The sequence below is a fragment of the Halictus rubicundus genome, chromosome 1 (assembly GCF_050948215.1).
Source record: "Halictus rubicundus isolate RS-2024b chromosome 1, iyHalRubi1_principal, whole genome shotgun sequence".
Lineage (NCBI taxonomy): Eukaryota > Metazoa > Arthropoda > Insecta > Hymenoptera > Halictidae > Halictus > Halictus rubicundus.
In genome coordinates, this window is record NC_135149.1 from 26,038,205 (window position 1) to 26,061,586 (window position 23,382).

Consider the following 23,382-nt stretch of genomic DNA (forward strand, 5'->3'; position numbering starts at 1 on the left):
TGACATTCGATTCTGGAAGAAATCTCATTCTTATGAGCTATGTGTACGAACTAACAAGTTGACTGCCACGTGAATGCACATAAAAGTCACATTAAATCAAAACAGCTTATTTAATAATATAAGAAGAGACAAGACAAAGTTTCTAAATAATTTCTGGAATTAATACACCGAAAAGCTGACAGCTTTTGACTACTGAAAGAAAAACGAATGATTGAGTCATGGAGGAGATCAAAGGCGACAGTAAAAGTTTGCATTGAGCATGAAGAGGGGAGGTTGAGAACAGCGATGCCTGCGCCAATGGAGCAAGGGGATACCAGGATATGGTACCTCGTAGGGTGGTGCTTTCAGTCAGACTGCTAAGAGACTCTCTAGGACGATGGATGCTCGTCTTTCCGGAGGACGGGAAGACATTCTTGAGCAAGGAATACTTGTAGCCCCTGTTACCGCGCCCTACTCCCTTGTGCGACGGACATTTTCACTAAAAATATGATGCACGCTTCCTCGAATTCCACACGGAAAACCTAACCGAAGAGACAACACTGTACAAAAGCGCAATCGGACATCCGAACTAAACTCAGTAAAATTTCCTCAAACTTTCCTAAAAACCAAACTGAACGAATGAGGATACATTGTACAAAAGAACAATCGAATATCTCAATTTACTTCACGAAGGTATTAGAATCCACATAAAACATAATCACTTTCTCAAAATCCACATGAAACATGAACGAACAAGAGCACGCTGTACAAAAGAACAATTCAGTATCCCAATTAAATACTAGAAGCAACGAAAAGCATAGCAAAAATATTTGATTTGATCATTTTTCAGATTTCCCAGTACAATTCCACAGATCTCACATGTTCAGACTCTAATAAATTCTTCGTTCTACATCGCACAACGATACAGCAAACGAAGGATGCTGTGGTCCAGCAGATTAGCTAATTGAACGCGAAAATCCCTAGATCTCCACACTAGCCTGAAACAGATCCTGCAGACTGAGAAGGCGGCTTGGCTGTTCGAAACGCGAAAGTTCCCCCGCTCGCAGAAGAAAGACCACCAAACCGCGTCTGAACAATCACAAAATGAGACATCGCACGAAACGAGGATGGTCCAGCGCGTCTCCTGCTCGAAGCAAAAAACCTCGAGATCTCCGTGCTAATCTGAATCATCCTGTAGGCCGGAGGTTCCTTCTGGAGCTTGAAATCGCGTCGCCCGCTCGGATGATCGCGGCGGATGCAGAATCATCGAGAATCTTTTTTATCGGTCCGAGCCCCTTTCAGTAACCCAGTTCTCGCGCCGGCTAATGGACTTTTGCTCTTCCCCGCGGAGCATCGCGAATTTACCGGGGACCAGTTCGAACCCGCGATGGAAAGAGACGCGGAGAGAGAGAGAGAGAGAGAGAGAGAGAGAGAGAGAGAGAGAGAGAGAGAGAGAGAACGCGAGGAGGAAGACGCCCGGCAGACAACGCTTCGGAGTGCAAGAGGATAAAGAGAAACGGAGACCGATGGATGGCCGGGACGCGGAACGGAGAGGGAAGAGGAACCGGAGAGGAGAGTTTCAGGACGACGACGACGACGACGAAGCCGACGACGACGGTGTTTCACGGTGTGGCAAATTCATATCGACCATAACGGGAGCGCGGCGAATGGCGGGCCGCGTTCGGTAACGAGGGACTTGCATTAGTCAGGAATTCGAGTCGCAGCGTGCGCTAGCCCGTTTCGCGAACTTCTCCCCCGTCGGTCCCCTTTCAGCCCCTCATACTCGACGACCAACTGGATCTAGAGTTCGCAGGCGAACCTACACACGGGAGCCCGGAAACTCGCGAGCGAGCGAGAGAGCCGAATTCATCCGACAAGTTTTTATTTCTAGGCAAAACACCAGGAAAGTAGCTTGGACGAAGAATGAGCCTTGGGACATCACGATTTGCGATGAAAGGGGGTAATGTTCTTGGGCAAGTAAGATCGAACGAGGATTAGGGTTGATTAGGAGTGCGAATGCTTTTGGAGCAATTTTCTGTGACTGAAGTTTGAGAAAGAAAAAAAGTACTTGATTGGGTAACTTTTTGAGTTGGTGGGGGTAGTAGATTGATTGACTTTTGGGATTGTTGATGGTGTAGCTATTAGATCGATAGGCTAAACTTCGGAGAAAGTAGCTGGGACGAATCTGGAGCCTCGCGACAGCATGATTTGGGATAAAGGGTTGATACTGGGGGCGTCAGTTTTGATGATTAGGGGTGATTGGGAGTGAGGATGCTGTTGGGATAACGTCGTGCGGGTGAATTTTGAGAGGTGAGTGCTTGAGAGAGATGGTACTAGATTGGTAGACATTTTAGGATTATTGATAGTGTAGCTACTAGATTGGGACTTTATGGAACTATTGATAGTGTAGCTACTAGGTTGGTACTTTTTGGAACTATTGATAGTGGAGCTAGATTGGTTGACATTTTACGATTATTGATAGGGGAGCCGTTAGATTCGCAGATTTTTGAGGATTTTTGATAGTGTAGTTACTAGGATGAAAGACTTGTCAGGATTGTTAATAGTGTGGCTGTTAAACTGGTAGACTTCTTGTGATTATTGATAGTGTAGCTATTAGATTCAGAGACTTTTTGCGACTTTTGATAGTGGAGCTACTAGATTGGTAGACGCTTTACGATTATTGATAAGGGAGCCGTTAGATTCGAAGATTTTTGAGGATTTTTGATAGTGTAGCTACTAGGATGAAAGACTTGTCAGGATTGTTAATAGTGTGGCTGTTAAACTGGTAGACTTCTTGTGATTATTGATAGTGTAGCTGCTAGATTGAGAGACTTTTTGAGACTATTGATAGTGAAGCTAGATTGGTTGATATTTTACGATTATTGATAGGAGAGCTGTTAAATTCGTAGATTTTTGGGGACTGTTGATAGTGCAGCTACTAGAATGAAAGACTTTTTAGAATTGTTAATAGTGTGACTGCTAAACTGGTAGACTTCTTGGGATTATTGATAGTGTAGATATTAGATTCGGAGACTTTTTGGGACTACTAGATGGAGCTACTACATTGGTAGACATTTTATGATTATTGATAGTGTAGCTACTAGATTGAGAGACTTTTTGGGACTATTGACAGTGGAGCTACTAGATTGGTAGACATTTTCCGATTATTGATAGTTTAGGTACTAGATTGAGAGACTTGTTGGGACTATTAATGGTGGAGCTACTAGATTGGTACACACTTTACGATTATTGATAAGGGAGCAGTGAGATTGGTAGATTTTTGAGGACAGTTAATAGTGCAGCTACTAGGATGAAAGCCTTTTTAGGTTTGTTAATAGCGTGACTGCTAAACTGGTGGACGTCATGTGATTGGTAGTGTAGCTACGAGATTGGTAGACTTTTTTCTGTATCGTTTCAGTTCAATCAGCTAATGAACATTTTGAATGAACAAAGTACCATGCTCCCTATTATTATACGGCCAATTGCGCCAAACATTGAGCTATCGGTAACGCCGATAATTAGTTCGGAAGAGATTGATTCAGCCTGCGATACAACCAATTTTCGTCCAGACGGTGACCAGAGTTCTTACCCGGTTGAACCGTTTCGATATTGAGTAAAACATCACCGAAGGCCGCTCCTGAAAGCGTTTAACTCTCTACAACGCCCCACAAAAGTAAGCACAGACTCGCAACAAGATTTACTGCGGAGAACACGCGGCTCCGGCAAAAAATTACAACTCCGTATCAAGCGTCGTCCCACTCTGCCGAGCGGACGAGCGAGAGACAAAGCGAATGAGAAAGAGAAAGAGCGAGACAAAGAGAAAGAGAGAGAGAGAAAGAGAGAGAGAGAGAGAGAGAGAGAGAGAGAGAGAGAGAGAGAGAGAGAAAGAAGGAGAGAGCGAGATAAAAAGTAAAGAAAAAGAGGAACGAGCCGGGGACGCGTGTTCCATAATCCACCGCAAAATCGAACGCTGCTGCTCGGTAGCCTGCTCATTAACCATTTTATCGGGCGGATTTTTGCTGGTGGAACTCGGCAGGCAAGAAATCGACGGAACGATGTGCCCACCATCGCCGACAATGCTCTCTGACGGAATCGCAAAAAGCGGATCGCGTGTGTGCGCTGTTCCCGCGACGCAATAGCCCAGGCGCGACGATTCCGATCGAAAAAATCGCGGTGAATTGAAAACTCGACCGAGGAACGATTACGAATTTTTCGCGGCGCGATACCGCGAATAATAAAGGCTACGGGGAAGATAACACGAGGCGATCATCGCCGCGTGACCCCTATCGCGACACCGAACACTGCAACGCCGTTGCAACGCGCGCGTTTCCCGATCCGCCACGGTAGAAAAAGGGAGACAGAGACAGACAGATAGACAGAGAGAGAGAGAGAGAGAGAGAGAGAGAGAGAGAGAGAGAGAGAGAGAGAGAGAGAGAACGGAGAGACGAAGAGAGACACCCCGGTCGAAGCCGAGAGGCGCGTTCGTGTTGCAGGGACGAGGAGGGAACGATCATGATTGGGAGAACGCGTGCACGGTGGGAGGATGATGCTCGTCAGAGGAGAAAGGGATTCGGGGCTAGGGCGCAAGGGGGATGAGGGGTCGAGGCCGAGAGGGGTGCAGAAGCAGATGCTCATCGGGCCCCTCCTGTAAATGTAGATTATGCTCATCCCTCGCGAGTGTGCGTCGACGTGCGTGTGCGCCACGCACTTTGGACTTGGCCTTTCCTAAGGAGAGAAACGAAAAGTCGCCGGCGAGGCTGCCCACGGGAAACCGTTTCCCCCTGGGATTCGCTCGAACACCGCTTCCGGAAGACACGGTGCAAACAGATCTATGCGGCTCTAAAACCACTTGCTAATCAATCGGTCAACTTTCCAGGCGGTTCTCGAACAAACCGTGGCCTTCGGAGTCGTTTTAAAGTCGTCTCGGATGTCGACGCTTTGAAGTTTCGACACGGAGGAATTCTACTGCTTATGGTTGCTCTTGTACGGTGCGCTTGAGTTACCGAATTCCCCCCCACCACAAGCCCATTAAGCCTTAGCGATTTTACAAACGTATTTCTCTTTTACTTCTCGGCTTGCTACAATATGATATAGTTCAATTATATTTCCATGGGTAGCTCCATTAACCTACTTACAGCAGTTTAGAGCAGTTAGGAGTCGCCACGATTGTGATATAAAACGTTTTCAAATAAAGTTATAGGCTCACCAACAACAATGATTCATACCTCTGCGAGATAGCAGTGCGCAGCGACTATTAAATCCTGATTATGAAATCGATGCTTCGAGTCTATTCGCTAGACGCTCCATCGCGAGTAAAACGACCAGGCTCCATGCAGCTATTTTTACTATCCTTACAGAATACATTGAAGCAATAGAGTCGTAAATGTGGCAAGAACTTTAAAAAATCGTTCTCACCTCTGTATATCAGTCTGTTGCTAAGTAACCATGAAATCCTACCGATGTAGACGAGTTCACTATCAAGTGCCCATCATTTAAAAAAAAATTTGTGTCCCAAGTACAAAATCCATCCTCCATGGACCAACTTCTAGATTTCTGGAATATATTTTTAAAATTCCGATCACGAGTGTCCAGAATCATTAACACGTCGCAGTGGTCATCGATGACATTGAGTTGCTCAAGAATCAAATCGATGCCAGTGAATATCAGTCTGCCAATACGTTAAACAAGGTAAGAACCTCTTTGTGAAATACTTAACAATCGTTATTAATGACGCTCAACGCCTCCACGAACGAGGTACAGTGATTTCTCTATATATGTCGCCAAGGCCAGGATGATAAACGTCGCGAAAATATCCCCACGCTCCAGAAGCTCCAGAGACCTCGGACGCCGAGGAGTGTAAACATAAGAGGGCTCGGATAGGGTAAGGGACCCAATTACTGTGCCTATATTAATTATACTTGTTTTTAAAGCATAATGAATATTACAAAAGAGATATATAACATATATATCAACTGATTTAATGGAAAATATCTGTTTTCTGATATTCAATATGCTTTAAAAATAAGTATAATTAACATGGACGCAGCAATTGTGATCGGGTCCCTATGTCTCCTGGACGGTACACGACGCTGGCAAGACCCGTGTTGTTGACATATATCGAGGACTCACTGTAGTTCAAATTTGCGAGAAAAACTCAAGAAATTCTGGCGGCATTCAGCGCGTTAAACTTTCCGCGGCAGCGTTATCGAATGCGGCGCGAGTCGCGGCGGAATCGCATCGACACGAGGCAATCATTTCGAAGAAACTTCATCCCCCGTGTAACAAACCCGGTCCCATCTATCAGTCGGGACTGCCAAAGCGAATTTCCATACGCGGGCCACGGCGATTCCGAAGTCGTGTGCGAGGCGCGTGTGCGACCAAAGGAGTGGGACGAGTCGAAAGTAAGAACGAGGGAGAGAGAGTGAAAGAGAGAGAGAGAGAGAGAGAGAGAGAGAGAGAGAGAGAGAGAGAGAGTGAAGGAGAGGGCGGCAGGAAAAGAAGGATATAGTGGGAGTGAGGAAAAAAAGAGGAGAGAAAGAGAGAGAGAGCAAGAGGCAGGTGCATCACGGTGACACTCCCTCGATAATTCTCCGGAAAGCGAGACGGAGCCAGAGAAAGTACAAGAAAGATGAAAGAAGAGAGGGGGGGATCCAAGAGGGGAAGAGAATAAAAAGAGACAAGTCAAAGAGGGGAGAGAAAGAGAGAAGGACAAAGACCGTCTTATGGGATAAGAGAATCCGTGGGAGAAGGAAAGAAACGGAGCTAAGTCACGAGTGTTGTGTCTGGAGCTCGTTTATGGTTGTTCGCTGAAACTCTCGCTCCGGGGAACGAGAGAGTTTCAGAAATGGCGTTCTGGGGTCAGATCCGATCGAGAAGGTAATCTCTACGAATTGCTTGCCAGTCGGGCTTACTCATCGCTGTCGTTTACCTAAACAAATCGAAATCTCTTCTCGATTCTTCGTCACTACCCTACAGGCCTTCGAGATCCGAGACACTCGCATGAAAGCAAAATTCCCTTGTTGGGAGAATTGAGTGGGGGTCTAGTAAAAGGGCGTGTGTTGCGTTTCGTGCAATAAGAAGACGTGAAAACAATTCCGTTGCTCCATACAGCAATATAAGCTAGCTTCTATATTGTAAAACCTCTAGTGCCATTGTTGAGTACTAAAACTGCTTTCTCCAATTAATTTGTACTTATTGGCACCCATTGTATGGAAATGTCTATTCCAGATAATTTCTTCCAGACATTCAACTGTGTTCCTCGACAGCAAACCTGGGAACACAATCTAGTTTACCAACAAAAATTGCCCAACCTAATAATAGGGTAAGGGACCCAATTACTGCGGGGGTACCAATTCCTGTGCGTATATTAATTATACTTCTTTTTACAGCGTAACGAATATTAAAAAAGAGATATTACATTTTTTTCAATATTCATTATCCTTTAAAAATAAGTGTAACTAATATAGGCACAGTAATTGGCACCCCCACAGTAATGTGGTCCCGTATCCTACAATAATGACATGCAAAATAATCTGCAGACTACCCTCTGGACCTTGATGTCTACGGACTCATACCCGGAATTAATGAAAAGTGTTGAAATAAAATTTCCTGGATAAATTCCCCAGCAGCAAAAGTGAGAACGCAATCCAGTTTTTTCAATAAAAATTGCCCAACAAAATCCAAGTACACTCGCAGGATTAATGAAAAAGAAATAACTCCAACGAAATAATACATCCATGGAATATAAAATAATCATCAAACCGCAGGGTTTCGAACGAAACGTGGAGTTGCATAACGGTTAATGACGTCCCGATCGACTTCAGAATCCGCTCGCATAATCCGTACTTCGATGCAATTTTGAAGAAATATTTCGCACCGGAAACTGCCAAGAGCTAATTTTTTTGCCGAGCAGCGCTCAATAAATCTTTTTTCCATTCTGTTTGGCTCGCTCCGTGCAATTTCGTTCGACGATGGATAATTAATGCGAATTATTTACCCTCGGGTTGTCGCGCGAGCGCGATTACGCACGCCGTTCAACGTTTTATCGTTTCCTGAAACAAACTCCGCTTCAGGTAGATTTACTCGTGAGTCACTGGCTGATAATTTTAGATCGGATCGGACGTCGGGATCCGCGCTCCTGTTTTCGCCGCGTTTACACGCCACTCTCGATCGTTTTGCCGGCGACGGAATCGAAAGTTCGATCGAAAGGAAACGCGTTCGACCCGACACGGAGGACGCTGGAGCCGCGAACGGGTTGCTCCTGATGAGAAGAAAATATTTCTGGAGCGTCGCGGCCGTGATTCGATCGTATTTTTAGATACCCTTGCACTTGGACCGAGCCCTGACCCTTTCGAAATTGTTCGATCCTCTCGAACTATAATCGTTTCGACGTTAACCCTTCGACTGCTAACGTAGGGTGGCCAGGCCCATTCAACCAACACAATTCGTATCCGACGAAAGAAACAACACTTACGATGCACCGCGTTTTGTTGAACAGTAAAACGATATTTCATTTGAAAACAATACTGATGATCAGACTACGGAAATATGAATTTTATGCGTAAATTAGAAGAAAATTTTATTTAACCCATTAGCGCCCATTGTACTCGCTTGAGTACAGGATAACAAGATTATATTTGCTTGCTTCTAGCGCCATCTAAGATTGACTAGATGTTTTGTCCATCGTTTGCTAAAATTAAAAAAAAAATTCTTGGGCGTTAATGGGTTAAATTGTGGGGGTAAATTATGGATAGGTGTAATTTCAAACGGTACAAAAATTAAACGGAGGGAATATCGAGACAACTTACTCGCAAATTGTTTGGATTATTAAAACAATTCTTATTTTGCATAAAGACCCGCAGTACGAAATAATAGTAAAAGAAAATTATTAACCATCGTCGGATGCACCCCCTGAAATGCTATTAAAAATTGGTATTTGTTTTCCTGACTCGATTGAGCACTGATGATGCCCGGAAGAGACGAAACGATGCATAATTACGAGATAGCAAAAATCAGAATTGTCACAAGGGGAAACGATAAATTATGGAATATAAGTCGAAAGCTTAATTTCAAGCAAATGGAACAAAATGATGCATACGTAAGCCTGAGAGTAAATAGGAATTAAGGAGTTTGATTGCATCCGGAAGATATCAATGTAGCAAAGAAGATATCGGTATTAGTTTTATCTCTTAACATGTTTGCTCTTTAATATCCCCGTGTTGCAGGTGTTTAACTTCCTATTTTCGAGTGTGTATCCCCAAACCCATTGGTGCACTCCGAATAATAATACTAACAATTATTATAAAATTAATGGGCCAATAATTTCACTCAAAATTTGGAGTAACAGATACTCCCGTAACTGAATTACACATAAGTAGACTTCAGAATTTATGCATTTAGAAGAAAAATGAAATAGATCAAAACAAAAAGTCGGGACTTTGCTTCTCACAATCGGTGGATGAAATTTTTACGATTATTTTGTCTAATTAGTTTCTCACGGTTCTAGTGGTTCGCGAGTTTGCAGGACACCCAGTATCGTACATAATGTTTCCACTCGAAGTAGCAATCGTTGAAAATTAACCGGGCAAAACGAGCGAAGAATTAACCGGATTGTTGGCAATTGACGACCGGCACGCCAGAACAATTGACGCTTAACGAATCCGACACCGCGCGCCGCTCAAACATCGGAATATAAATGAGTAAGACGAGAAATCGATCCCAAAACAAGCGGACATATATTTTCGAAATCGCCGTTGATCCGACACTCGAAAACACCGCGTAAAACCCGACAACGACTCGCCCGTCCGTGTGCGCTCACACCCGCCCGCGCGCGCGTGTATGTATGTATCTAATCTCCGATTAAACACGAGCGGCGCGCGTGCATCGTATAATAAAATTGCGGCTCGTTCCCGTGCAATTAATCTATCAAACATTTCGCACGTGGAAGTCCCACTTCCGTTGTTAATTTACGACACGGTTTATCATGCGATACAATTTAGTCGATTTGTAACGAGTCTTACAATTTCCCGGAACTGAAATTCCGTTCCATCGGCAACAAATTTTACATCTAATAAAATTAGTTAGCAACCAACTAGTCCCGCTATTTTTCCGCCCCAAGTAATCATTCCTTTCACAATTTCTCGCCTCTGAACATTATAAAAATTCCATATTTCATTTATGTCGCTCTAAACGTGTAATATAATTATTAGAAAAGCATATTGCTAATTTTTCTTCTTATTTAAGACTTTGACACAAAATCGAGTTCTCAGAGGAAATGTTGTTAGAATTGTTCGTAATAACTGAAAATAATACTGGAAGTAATACTGAAAATAATTTTTGAGAAATTCCTGACGCTTTTTAAATAGCCTATCCATTATACTGCATTATGATAGGTGTAAGAAATATTTTATACGAATTATTGTACGAGTTAATATAGGAATAAACTTTCGGAGATGAACTGCCGTTTGAATTTCCCGCGCGAAGAATTCAAAGTGTTCGAGCGACGAGCGCCCGCGAAAATTCGAAACTCGCCAAGATGGCGTTCGGCTCGAGTTGAGCACCTCTGCCGTTTTCCAAACAGCATCTCTCAAGCTAAACAAACAGCCGGGGTTGACCAACTACGATCTCGGAATCCTGTTCGTCGCGCGAACCATTCGATTATGTGTCTTCTTCCCGCCGCGGCCTGATGTATACATAAACATTTCGAACGATCTTGTAGTTCGCGGCGAGCAGAGGCGCTGCCATGTTTTTTATCGTTATCGGCGATAAATCAAAACTGAACAATGTCAGTCAGATAAGATTGGCTTTTTTTTAAACAGATAAGAAACATTTCGACGGTGTTAAACGCGTGTACGAGCGTCGATTATCTCTTAGGAAGAGAAAGAGAAAGAGAGAGAGAAAGAGAAAGAGAGAGACGTGCATGAACAGACAATCGAAATGAATGAGGACCACTTCGAAGCATAAAGTAACAACCAGTAGTTGATGAATACTATCCTCAATAATAAATAGTTGTATGAAATTGTGTTTATAAATTAAAAATATTTTTTGTCATGCATAGTCTGCGGATTTTATATACTTGTGTCAGATGAAATTCAAAACTGAAATTACCGGCTTATGAATTTTCGGCTTATTAAAACGATGAGACGAAGGAATACATAGATCTTCTGCCTAGCACAATTGAATTAGAAAATGTTGAGATCCGCAGTTACATACTCACTTGTATACCAATATTCGTGCTTAACCTAAAAGTAGCTTCATCTCGCTGGACGTTGCTTCATCCTCAAATTTGAATAGACAAAAATATTTCAATTCGACGCTTCGAGTTACAGAAATTAAAATGTTGTACCTGCAGCACGTAATATACAAATTCGGATAGTATTCGAAAGTATTTTTGCTTCAGAGCGTAGCCAGTTCTGTTTACAACACGCAGCAGTTACGGCGCATCGTGGAGAGCCGTTTCTCTCGGTCTCTCTCTCTCTTTGTCTCTATCGAGCAGCGAGGGTCTCTCTCGCTCCGGATCGGGCAGGTGTATGGAAAAGAAGAAAAATAAAAGGAAAAAAAAAGACGCACGATAGTCCTTTCCCCTCGACATCCCCCGGGGGCAGTCCGCCGAGAAAAAGACTCGGATTTATGGTCCCGTGGCATTACGTTCGAACGATTAACCTCTAACGATTGCTCTCTTTCTTCCAGCGGCGTCGCCGGAGACACGTGGTACGAGGAGCGAGCGATCGCGGAGCACGCCCAGTCCGTGGGCAAACTTTCAACTAACGCGTCTCTTTTCTGCTGGCATTCATGAAACCGAAGGCAGTCGTGCACGCGTATTCGCGAAGAATCTCTCTAGTAACCTTGAAAAGTCTTTTTCTCGGGCGGGCCGCAGCCGTCACGGCATCGCGGGGGCATGTCACAACAGTGACGCTGTTGCACATGACAGCACCGTGCCGAGAGAGAGAATAGCGTGTCCGTGTCTCTGGTGTGTGTAATCCGTGTATAGGTTAGGTTATGATTACATTTTTCCGTGTCCCCGTGGTAGCGTGGACGAATTTCACGGTAACCGGGGGCGAAACCACGAGAACGTACAAGGTGGAACACGAGGAGGAACAGATCTATCCCCCGGGGGTTAGTTCACTACGACGGGGCAGCACTGTCCAAAGCACTGACAAGCAAACCAAAACACAGAACGCAGAGCGGAGTCGGCCGAGAGATTCTCGTCCGGCGCGATCCTCGAGACGATCGAGGGCTCGATCGACCGCACCACTACACCCGGACGATTGATACAACCTCGCGGGAGATATCTGTCCACAGAGGTTAGCACACCAGAGCGACGCGTTCGCTATATTAAACCCGCGATGCTTGATCGTAGCCAAGTGATCACCAGAGACACACAAGAGACTGGCCGTGTATTTTTCTCACACGGTGCGCACGCACAGCACTGGGATTCCGGTTGCCGTGGCTCGGGAAAGGGACTGTTTCGTGGCTGACGACACTCACCGGGCTGCTTGTTGGCGATCTTATTGAAACAGTTCTGAAAGACCTCGTAGAGATGCATCGGCTCGTCGTCGCTGGCCGCCATGTTTTCACGAGACGAGAAAACGAGTGGACGTCCGTGGTTGAGCAGAGTGGGCACGGTTTCGCGGTGCGGCCGCGCGCGGAGCCACCCTCCTCCCAGAACGGTCACGCACACTACTGAACCAAGCCGCCTCACCGACGCGCTTCTTATAGATCGCCGGTGCCGCCACCTAGCCTACGTCGCTTGCGCCGCCGCTCGGCCGCGGCAAATTCAAATTCACTTCCAACTCTCAACCCTGATTCGCCCTATAGAGAAAAATTCCCCCCCTTTCTTTGCTCTGAACATATTCAAATTTTGTATTTCCCTACGATTCCAAAATCAGAATATTGTAACTATTTTCGAGGAGTGTGCGAAGGATAGTGTAGTAATTTGCAAGACATAAGAACCGAATAGAAATTGATTTTCAAATTGTTAACTTATCCTATTCGGGTTTATATAATTAACAGGTAGATATAAGCCTACAAACAGATTGCTGTGAGCAGTTTTATTCACAAGTTACAAGTACAAACAACAATAGATCTTCGACAATAAATCTTCGTTAATTTAACGTACGAAATATACAACTAAGATAAAATTTATTAGAGTGGTACAATAATACATTTCTTTGTTTAGTATTATGTTACAATCTCCTGTCATTGTTAATGTATATGCTGATACCAATGATTGGTACGGCAGGCCACGTTTCGATGTGTACGTTATTGCTGCATTACTGAAAGGAGGCAATGCCTCTGTGTAATCACCTCTTTTCGGCTTGCCTTTAGAGATTCAGATTCATTGATTCAGATTCAGAAAGAGATTCGTTGAATTCGATTCATGGAGTTTTTGTTGTAGAAAATAGATCTGAGTATGGCTGAATTACGCGTGCTTACGTATCTTATTGCTAACACAGATACAACAGAGTGTTTGATATGAGTTTTGACATCAATTTCCGAAATTTCATGTCGTACCCTTATACTCCAGCAAAGTCAGAATTCTGTGGGATCGGGTGAGATATGTCCTCATACTCCTGTCGTCCGAAACCTAAAATAAAGGAAACATTATAGACATGTACTTCTCTCATCTAAATCATAAATTTAAGACAACAGTGTGACGTTCACATTACAGACTTAGCAGAAATATTGCTTATAGGTATAATAAGCTAAGTTTGAGACAATATAAAGACATTTGCAGATGCAATAAAAGTAAAGTAAAATATATTCTACAGAAACTTAAAAACATCTCATGCACCTACTTAAAGCAAAAGTTTGAAGAAGCAACGCAGGCCTACAAAACACAGATCTCTGTCCAATGTATTACTGACCCATTGCTGGACTCTGCGAGGACATTGTTGCTAAACATCCGCCTCTCGCTTGGCCTATTCTCAGAAGTGATATGCTCGTGAAGACACGCACGATTAGATTAATGATCATAATCCCTGCGCTAAACTTCTCAGATGCATCTACAAGTTTGTGTGATCAGATAGACACATCTTCTGTGTAAGGAGGTTAATCAAACCAATATAATACCATACGGTATATGTTAGTCATGAATCCATTAAAAATCTGACTTACATGTTGTTGGAAAATAAATTGCTAACGTTATTACATCAAAAAATATGGAAAGTACATTTATTAATAGGGCCTAAAACAATCAATTCGATTATGCGCACATGAATAAAACAGTACATAAGAAATTATATTGTTTACTAGCTTACGAATTGCAGTGGTTCGTCTGACTCGATATGATGTATAGCCCATAATATACAAATAAAGAAGAGTAAATTGTAAAACATTACTGATCTTGGACACCAGTACCCCTGAACACTCCTAAAAATCATTTGTTTAATCTAATTAACAGAGAATTTATAATCTAAACTATAACTCTATTATGAAATATTTTGTAATTGACATGTATTAAGATATAAAACGTATTCTTACCATGTTACTAGCACTAAATGTATTGCAAATATCACCTGAAAAAATCCGATAGGATCGTAAAAGATGGTCTTAAAATATTAGGACAGTATAGTGGTCTGATTTCACGAAAATTGCGGTATTACGTGAACCGCAGCAATGATATGAGAAACTTGTCAAACAAGTTATGGTATTGTTTCATTGCCATCCACACTTACATAAGTGTATTTTATTTCAAACGTAAATGTACACAGCGCTGAAGGTGCCGCATGAAATATCGTTTCGAAATGTAATTATGGGAGATTATAAGACATCTGTTCTACGAATTAATCTCATTTAAATACCTGCGAGCGGAAGAGCAGGGGAAAAGCAACACGAATGTTAAATAAAGAGGAGAACGAATAGTTAACATGCAATGAACGGTATTTGGAATTGCGCAGAAAATCACTTTTATCCAGCGGAAAATATCACTTTACAGAATTGAAAATACATAATGTGAAAATTTTGATAATATTTACCTTCAATGGATAGTGCAATATACTCGAAGTATCTGGCATTTTTTTAAGTTAGAAAACCGTATTCGAGTTTATAACAGTATACTGACTGGTGTTCCTCTTCTGTTTACGACAATTTGCGTCGATTGTTTATCGAGTCACAATTGTTTTGTACAATTATCAAAACCGAAAGTGACTCACTCCTTCGAAACGCCTCCTCAATGTAACGCGAAATCATATGGCGTTGATTATAGCGTGCATAGACGACCGTACTCTTCTAACAGTGGGAGACCTCTAGGAGAACTACATATCTTAAATTTCAGTATTCAATGGTGCAAAATGAATTCCGAGATATATTTTGTATCTTACCTAAATTTGGATTTTAATAATTAGACAATTAGTTGGAAATAAATACTGAAATGAGTTATTCAACTATACATATGTATATGATCCAAGGTTCTCGTGGATCTAGTTCCAATATTTATCGTTCTTCAGAGTAGAGGGCGCAAGAAATTGAGTGATATCATAGATGAGGTATAGGAGTCGAACAATCACCATATGGGGTTTCGTGTCTCACGATCTGAAATACCGACATCGTTAACAACAACTAGATTTCTTACGCCCTCTACTCTGACGAACGATAAATGTTGCAACTAGATCCACAAGAAGCTTAGACCATATGCCTATAATAAATGATAAAGATACGTCCCAGAACCCCGTACACGACTACGGTCTACCGATCTCGCACGCGGGTGCGAATTTAACCCGCTCACGAGAGCAAACCTAACACCCGCTCACGAGAGCAAACCTAACACCCGCTCAATTTAGTCAAGCTAAATCCGCACACAAGTGCGGCCAAAACCAACAAGAGAACTTTAAAGCTATTAAAAAGGCATTCCGAAACAAACACTGTTTGTTTCGATTACTAATTGAAAGGATCTACCAAGAAGGTAAAGATGGGCCACAGGTAGACAAGGAAGGCATTGAAGGCCCCTTAGCCCATCCCGAGCTAGCCTAAAGTAAATTCAGACACAATTAAATTAAATACACCAGTTTTTTTTTATAATTAGTAAGTCTTAAATTCTATTTTACAATGTTATCGAGAATTATAAATCAGCAGCTATTAGCTCGATATTATTCTCTATTTGTAAGATACTAAAAGTTCTTACAAATAGAGAATAATACCGATTGCCCAGGTCTCACCACGAGGAGGTTGCTGAACGAGAGACCCGAAAGGAAGCCAGAAGGAATTCAATACGCTTCCATCTGACTCCCTTTCTTACAATATTACACTCTACATTTCGCATATCGCTAAATGGGAAAGATTACTTTTCCACAAATGGAAAAGGTCACTTTACCATTTAGCGTATATCGAGTAATTATTGCGGAGCAAAAGGTGTGAATCGGAGATGAAGTCTCCGATTCACGGGAGATGAAAAACGAACCAGGCAGAAGGCTCTGATTCTTTCAAGGAGAGAAACAAAACCGAACCAGAGCAGAAGGCTCTGGTTCGAGGGTGACGCGACGCGTACAATGCTTGCAGCCCAACTCCAGCCAGCATCGATACCCGACGTGTCCTCACGAAGAGCGATGGCCGAGAGGGTTCGCCAATACCCGTACTCACCCACAGCAGTGAGCCCCTGAGGGACCTCCGTTCGGAGGAATACCAATTTTAAACCATATACATAAATTTTACAAGAGGGACTTTTGAAAGTTTAGAAGTAAATATTCGATCGGAAAGATGGACAATACCAATCAAAAATAAATCTAACGAAATTGGGACGCAACGACCTACAAGCTCGGGTCGCCCCGGGTTCGCTAATACCCGTACTCACCCACGGCCAGGCCTGTGAGTGAGCCACTGAGGGACCTCCACTCGGAGGAATACCAATTTTACGTTAAAAATATAATATAATATAATTTCAGAGTACGAATTTTATGTCAAAAATATAATATAATATAATGTAATTTCAAAATACCAATTTTATGTCAAAAATATAATATAATATAATGTAATAAAATTTCAGAGTACTAATTTTATGTCAAAAATATAATATAATGTAATTTCAAGAAAAGAAACTTGTGAAAAATTCCGAAGCAAATTCGAATTAAAAATACAGAAATAATAATTGACGGCGTTCGTTGAATGAACACGTATTCCAAAACAGAAAATGTATATTTGTGTTGTTACTTACCAGCTGCTGAAAGTTGACCAAGGTGAGCGGAGACGGCTTCCAGGAACCACTGGCCGACCGCGAGCCAACCGGTGGACCAGGGTTGACCAGTGATGTCCACTGCAGCTCTGGAGAATCCCTGGTCCACTCGAAGGTAGGCGAGGGTAGGCCAGGGTGGTCAGGGTGGGCCAGGGCAGCTCTGGAGAACCTCTGGTCAACTCCAAGGTCCTTCGTCCTTCTGGTCCCGGAGCCCTTCCGCTCCCTCCTGAGTGCGCACCTCGACTGACGGACTGAGCGCGGCCGCCGAGATCAGGTGCGCGGGGTGCAACTCCCCCACCCCAAACTAACTTCGCTAGATTTCGATCGCCGCGATAGTAATTATTGATAAATTTGTTATTTCTTTGTTATTGATAAAGTTGTAATAGTATCAACAAGCAATCCCTTGACCATCTTGCCATCTAATTTTTTAGTAAAAATACCTAATAGAACTCGAGATACAGAGTAACTTTTGAACCATGAATATTCGCACGTATTAATTTATCGAACACATTTCACTGATAAATTTATTATTTCTGGCTGTTTAATGTTTATAACAATTCCTTTCGCCAATGATGTCGATAAGCACTCCCTTGACCATATTGCCATTTAATTATTTAGTAAATATAAATTAAAGAAACCGAGATATAATATAACTTTTAAGCCATGAATATTCGCACGCATTAATTTATCATACAGGTAACTCCGGTAACGCAAAAACCGTTTCGGGCCACCACAGTTCTTATGTGGATTACCAAACAAAAAGTTTATGGCATCCATATAAGAACTGCCTCGGTTCGACCGTGTACCGGCGTTGACAATAGCTCAGCTGGTCAAGCTCGCGGCCGGCCTCGGGTGAACGAACGCAGACGTAAACCTTTTGTTTACGTCTGTTGTCATACTTGTCGCAAGGCCATCGTTTCCCAAATTCCGAAATATCAAATCCGCTGCCCGTTATCCTTGGCTCGCTTGATTTACCACCTTATCATCTCGCCGTTTGTATAAACCTTAGCTCCTGTTATAATATAAATGTTTATAACAATTCCTTTCGCCAATGATGTCGACGAGCACAGCCTTCACCATCTTGTCACCTAATTCTTTTAGTAAATATAGATAATAGAACTCACGGTACAGAATAACTTTTGAACCATGGATAAATGTACACTGATAAATTTGTTGTCTCTGCTTATTTAACGATTGTAAGAATTCCTCTTACCAATGATGCTGTCGAATACCCTCTTGGCTATCTTACCATCTAATCTTTTTAGTAAAAATGGCTAATAGTACTCGAGATACAGAGTAACTTTTAAAACATGTCTTGAGCATTTCAAAGTAACTTTTATGTATGATTATTGGGAGTATAAAAGATACTTGATTTTCACTAATATTCCCGATTCATGAGTTATGTTGTGTGCGCTGAGATCCAGTTCACCAGTTGCTTATTCTATTTGGGCAGAGTCGGTATTTCATGTCGTGCGACACGAAACAGCGTAAGGTGACTGGCGTACTCTTACATTTCGTCTGTGATATTAGTTCCACAAAATTAGTTCCGACCGATACGGTAGGATGCGACACAAAAATGGTAAGAGATATAAAAATACATTGGGTGATTGGTCTACTCCTATACCTTGTTTGTAGCGGCACTAACAAAATGTTAAGTCTATTCTTACAGTTCCATCTTTCTGCCACTAGATGGTTTTGTTATTAAATTAAGATGGAATGTATTTAGGTTAAATTTGAATGGAAAGATATAAATATATAAAAAATATATAAATTAGCATGAGATTGGCCAAAAACTGTTAAAAAACGAACCTTTCACATACAATTCCTTTAAACCATATCGTTCTCAATAGTTGGCAATGATTGCCTATATTTGAAAATGTGTACAGGTTATTCTTACGCTCATCGACGTACAAATCACTTATTTTAATTTAACGAATATTGTTTATTTTATAAACAAGTAGTCGATAAGATATTACGTAAGTAAAATAGTTATCTTCGCTCGGCAGTCTTGTTTTATTTAACATAGTTTATGTGGATACCAATTGAGGTTATATTTCGCGTAGGGGTTAGGAAGACGTGTTATTTCCTTTAGCGGTGTTAACAGAAACATGAATAAATTACTTTCTGCGCCAATAAAAGAGATTAGCCAGAAGATAAATGCTGGTGATCTGCGGCCTTCGGACATTACAAAAGCCACTGTCAAGTTGACAGAACTTATTAAACCGTTAAACGCTTACATCACTGTCACTGGCGAAACAGCAGATAAAGAAGCACAAGAATCAGATGCTAGACAGGGAAAAAATGGGTTGTTGGGCGGGCTGGATGGAATTCCCATTGCAGTTAAAGACAATTATTGCACAAAAGGTCACCCAACAACATGTGCCTCAAAGATGCTTTCAAATTTTGTTCCTGTATACAACGCAACTGTGTACCAACGTTTGAAAGACTCTGGAGCAGTCTTAATAGGCAAGACCAATCTTGATGAATTTGCTATGGGTTCGGGAACTATTGATTCATATTACGGGGCAACTAGAAACTTGTGGAATTCAGATGTATCAGCAAAGTATTATCGTAACAGTGTTTCCAAAGAAAAGTGTACAGAACAAAGTACTGATCAGAATTCATGGCATATAGCAGGTATAGTTTGTCAATTTTTTCCCCCGTATTCCTTGTAAACACTGTCAAAATTATAGGTGGGAGTAGTGGTGGCTCTGCCGTAGCTGTTGCCACTGGAAGCTGTTATGCTGCATTAGGTTCGGATACTGGTGGTTCAACTAGAAATCCAGCATCCTACTGTGGTGTTGTCGGACTGAAATCCACTTACGGTTTGCTATCTCGATATGGACTTATTCCTCTTGTAAATTCTATGGATGTACCTGGTATTCTAGCAAGAAATGTTGATGATGCGGTACTGGTTCTAAACGCTATAGCTGGTCCAGACGAAGCAGATTCAACCTGTAGTCAAAAAGAATATGTTCCGTTGAATCTACCAGATTCAATAGACATCAGTAACCTTAGAATTGGAATACCAAAAGAATACAAGGTCAAAAACATAAGTCCTGACGTTCAAGAATGCTGGGACGAAGTATCCGAGTACTTGAAGGAAGCCGGAGCATCTGTTTCTGTGGTATCAATGCCACATACAAGCTACTCTATAGCTTGTTATTCAGTCTTGAATCGTTGCGATGTTGCCAGCAATTTAGCTTGTTACGATGGCATGGAGTATGGTCACAGAGCAGACGAGTGGGAATCCATGCAGGAACTTTATAGAAAAACGAGAACGGAGGGTTTCGGCCGAGTAGTGAGAGAGCGTATCCTAGTCGGAAATTACTTTCTGTTGGAACAGAACTATCAGGACTACTATGTAAAAGCAATGAAAATAAGAAGACTGATCTCCAACGATTTTGACGCAGCGTGGAATAATAATGTAGACCTTTTACTCACCCCCACCACTTTAACAGAGGCACCGAATTACGACGAATTTATTTCATTGGATAATCAGACCCAGTGTTTGATTCAAGATTATTGTACTCAGCCCGCTAATATGGCGGGAATACCGGCAGTCAATGTGCCAATTAAACTTTCTAAAAGTGGTCTACCTTTGTGCCTGCAGCTTATGGCTCCCCCTTTTCACGAGGAGAGGCTCCTTAAAGTAGCGAAGTGGATCGAACAAAGAGCAAAGTTCCCGAAACTTGAGCTGAATGACATATTTTTAGATGAATAAAATGTTTTTTTTTTGCATCAATCCCGATCTTTTTAATTCTATTCATAAATTCCGAATAAAATTTCAGAGTCCGTCGAATTATTCGCAAAAATTCGCTAACCGTTGCGGCTGATGTTCTGGGAGCACATTATTCGGTTTATTTTCCTTTTAAAAATTTCACGATCTAAATCAGCGGAGGACTCGGTCGGTATCCGCGACGTCTGCGACACGCATGAAAAGTAATATTATTTCCGCGCAGCTTTACGGTCACTCGTAAAAAGGCAATTGGAATTTAAATAGATACTGCGTTCTCTCTCACACGGTTATTGTATCATCGTGAGATACAAATTATTGTGCTCCTACGAGCTATCGGCCGTATCTGAAATTCTATTCATCGAGTAATCAGGTCGCGTTTGCTTGCCACGATGGAGGACCCTTCTGTTATTGCATCGCAATGTACCGTGCTCTACGAATGAATGCCACGACGATATATGCAACTGTAAATTACTTGACACCGGTCGCGAGTATGAAAAGGGGGTAGAATTTATGTTAAAGTGGACAGCGTCGTAATTGAAGCCCGGAAAGCTCGAACACTGAATTTCGTGCTTTCTCTTTGGCTATGAACGATGTACATTCATGAATCTCGTATTAAAATACTGTATACGTGTATGACGCTGTAATATCTTCACGTATAGACATTTTTCTCTTTGAAAATGGGGGGACGAACGACGACCGAAAACTGTTGGGAATAGAAATTGCTATTTTAGGGCTGTTTAGGGATTACTCGGGCCCTTTGTTAGGAGTTCCGTACACGAGCCCTCGCCCGCGGATGAAATTCCCCCTTCTCAATAGAATCCCATTCTACTTTGATACGTTTAAACATTTTCCACGCAACGAATATGTATTGCAAGATATATTTTCGAATTTTGCTTCGTGTACATTGTTCTCTATTACAATTGAAAATCGAACAATCGTTGCCGCCAAACTTCGTACGTAGAATCGTTAATTTTGCTCATGTGGAATAATTATATTTTCATAAGACCCATCGAGCATTGTTACAATCGAAAGCTTTTTATTCGTGAAGTATTGCACGCGAATTTATCGAACAGCAAGCATTCTGCCACAATGTTCTGACATTTCGAAGTCTATTGTCCCCAAGAGGCTTGAGGGATCGACTGACAAACAAACAGCATTGTGTACGTTTCACGTACCGCCCATTGAAGTTCCCTCAATAATTAGATCGCTCTGACATTTCAGTCGATTTTCGTTGCGAGCGTATCACGCTGACATTTTGATGGTTTCTTCTCGCGGACGAATTCGAAATTCACGAATCCGAAACCGACATGAAGAAGAGACGAAAACCACACCGTCCGAAGTTTTCGACGTTGTTTCCAATTTCTTGGAGAAAATCTAAAACACAAATATTCGGAATTTCGTCATTATGAAATCCCTTCTGTTACTGGTTAATCTTCGCAATTTGCATTATCAGCAGTCGCTCTTGCATATGTCCAAGGAAATTCGGGGTGGTTCTGCAATACATTCGACAAACATGAAGAATTGTTACAGAAAGTACAAAAATAATACAGTTGCCAAGGGGTTCGAATTATCAAAATTATTTCCAGGGTGTGACATTTCGCTGAATAACAGAAGTAACTCTTCGCAGAGTCGATATAACATTTACTCAGTGAAGTAAACAAAACAGCATAGGGAACGTCGTGCGTAAAGTATCTCGTGATCCTTGCGTGCCTGTGCACCGAATATGGCGTAGCCGCGGCGAATTGCTAATTGCACAGAGCGTTGAATAAATATTTCCTCGCGGCGTTAATGTCCCCGGTGTTGCACGAACGATCGTCGTTCTTCGGTTCTGTACTAGGACCAAGGATAACTGTAAAAGATTCGAAGCACTTTGACAAACGTCAAGCGGAAAGTGTGATCGCATTTTAGGGGAGGTTTCGGGGAAAAACAGGGTTGGGCACGGCGGTGTTACCGCGCATGCGTTGACCCGGCCGAGGGCTGTCGTGTCGCACTCTGCCGACGAATCCGCCAGTCGTCGTGACGACCTCGAACCGTCAGTGTCGCGAGCCGTTCGGATTAATTCTGGAATCGTCGTTTGTTCATCTCCTCGTTCTCTCTCTATCTCTTTTTCTCTCTGTCTCTCCCCTCTCTCCCACCGTCTCTATTTTCCCTGCCACGCTGTTGTTCCAAGATCTGATTGTTTTCCATCCCCGCGGCGTTTAACGGTGAAAACGTGTGCGATGTCGAAGTGGCGGGTTTCGAATCGCGACCGATTTCGCGCCGCGATCAACAGTGTCGTAGGAGTTCGTAAATAAAGCGGAGGATCCGCTGTGCCCCCTCTTGTGTCCCCCTACCCCGTGGATCCAGATAGCCCCCTTGACACAGGGGATCCCCTCATAGTAGAATCGACAGTGTAGGCGCGTTCGTGTTGCGCAGAAACGGATAATTAAACGTAACGGGGATTTAAACAGGTGTGCGCCGAGAATCTTCCAACGGCGGACCGCCACACGGGTAAATATTC

General features: G+C 42.5%; 2 protein-coding genes across 4 annotated transcripts in view; one reads left to right on the top strand and one right to left on the bottom strand.

Annotated features, from left to right (window-relative positions):
• Positions 1-15,181, bottom strand: part of Da (transcription factor daughterless) — a 275,108-nt gene extending 259,927 nt beyond the window's left edge. For both annotated transcript variants that reach the window (XM_076796347.1, XM_076796332.1), the window contains exons 1-2: positions 14,955-15,181; positions 12,466-13,564 (exon numbers count right to left, since the gene is read on the bottom strand). In XM_076796347.1, the coding sequence (XP_076652462.1) occupies positions 12,466-12,547 (82 nt within the window). In that variant the 5' untranslated portion in view covers positions 12,548-13,564; positions 14,955-15,181. The remainder of the gene's footprint in view (positions 1-12,465; positions 13,565-14,954) is intronic.
• Positions 15,182-18,824: 3,643 nt separating this feature from the next.
• Positions 18,825-20,888, top strand: Gata (glutamyl-tRNA(Gln) amidotransferase subunit A, mitochondrial). 2 transcript variants are annotated; one of them, XM_076799038.1, is made up of 3 exons: positions 18,825-19,119; positions 19,207-19,780; positions 19,837-20,888. In XM_076799038.1, exons 2-3 carry the CDS (start codon positions 19,252-19,254, stop codon positions 20,865-20,867), a joined length of 1,560 nt encoding a protein of 519 aa, XP_076655153.1. In that variant the 5' UTR covers positions 18,825-19,119; positions 19,207-19,251; the 3' UTR covers positions 20,868-20,888. The 2 variants fall into 2 exon arrangements, with proteins under 2 accessions (XP_076655153.1, XP_076655224.1); XM_076799109.1 differs by having other exon boundaries at positions 19,236-19,780.
• Positions 20,889-23,382: the final 2,494 nt, after the last annotated feature.

Bases quoted from the DNA above. Each gene is read 5' to 3' on its own strand.
- Gata (XM_076799038.1), top strand. From the start codon at position 19,252: ATGAATAAATTACTTTCTGCGCCAATAAAAGAGATTAGCCAGAAGATA. The intron at 19,781-19,836 runs GTATAGTTTGTC...TCAAAATTATAG, and splicing joins GAATTCATGGCATATAGCAG to GTGGGAGTAGTGGTGGCTCT.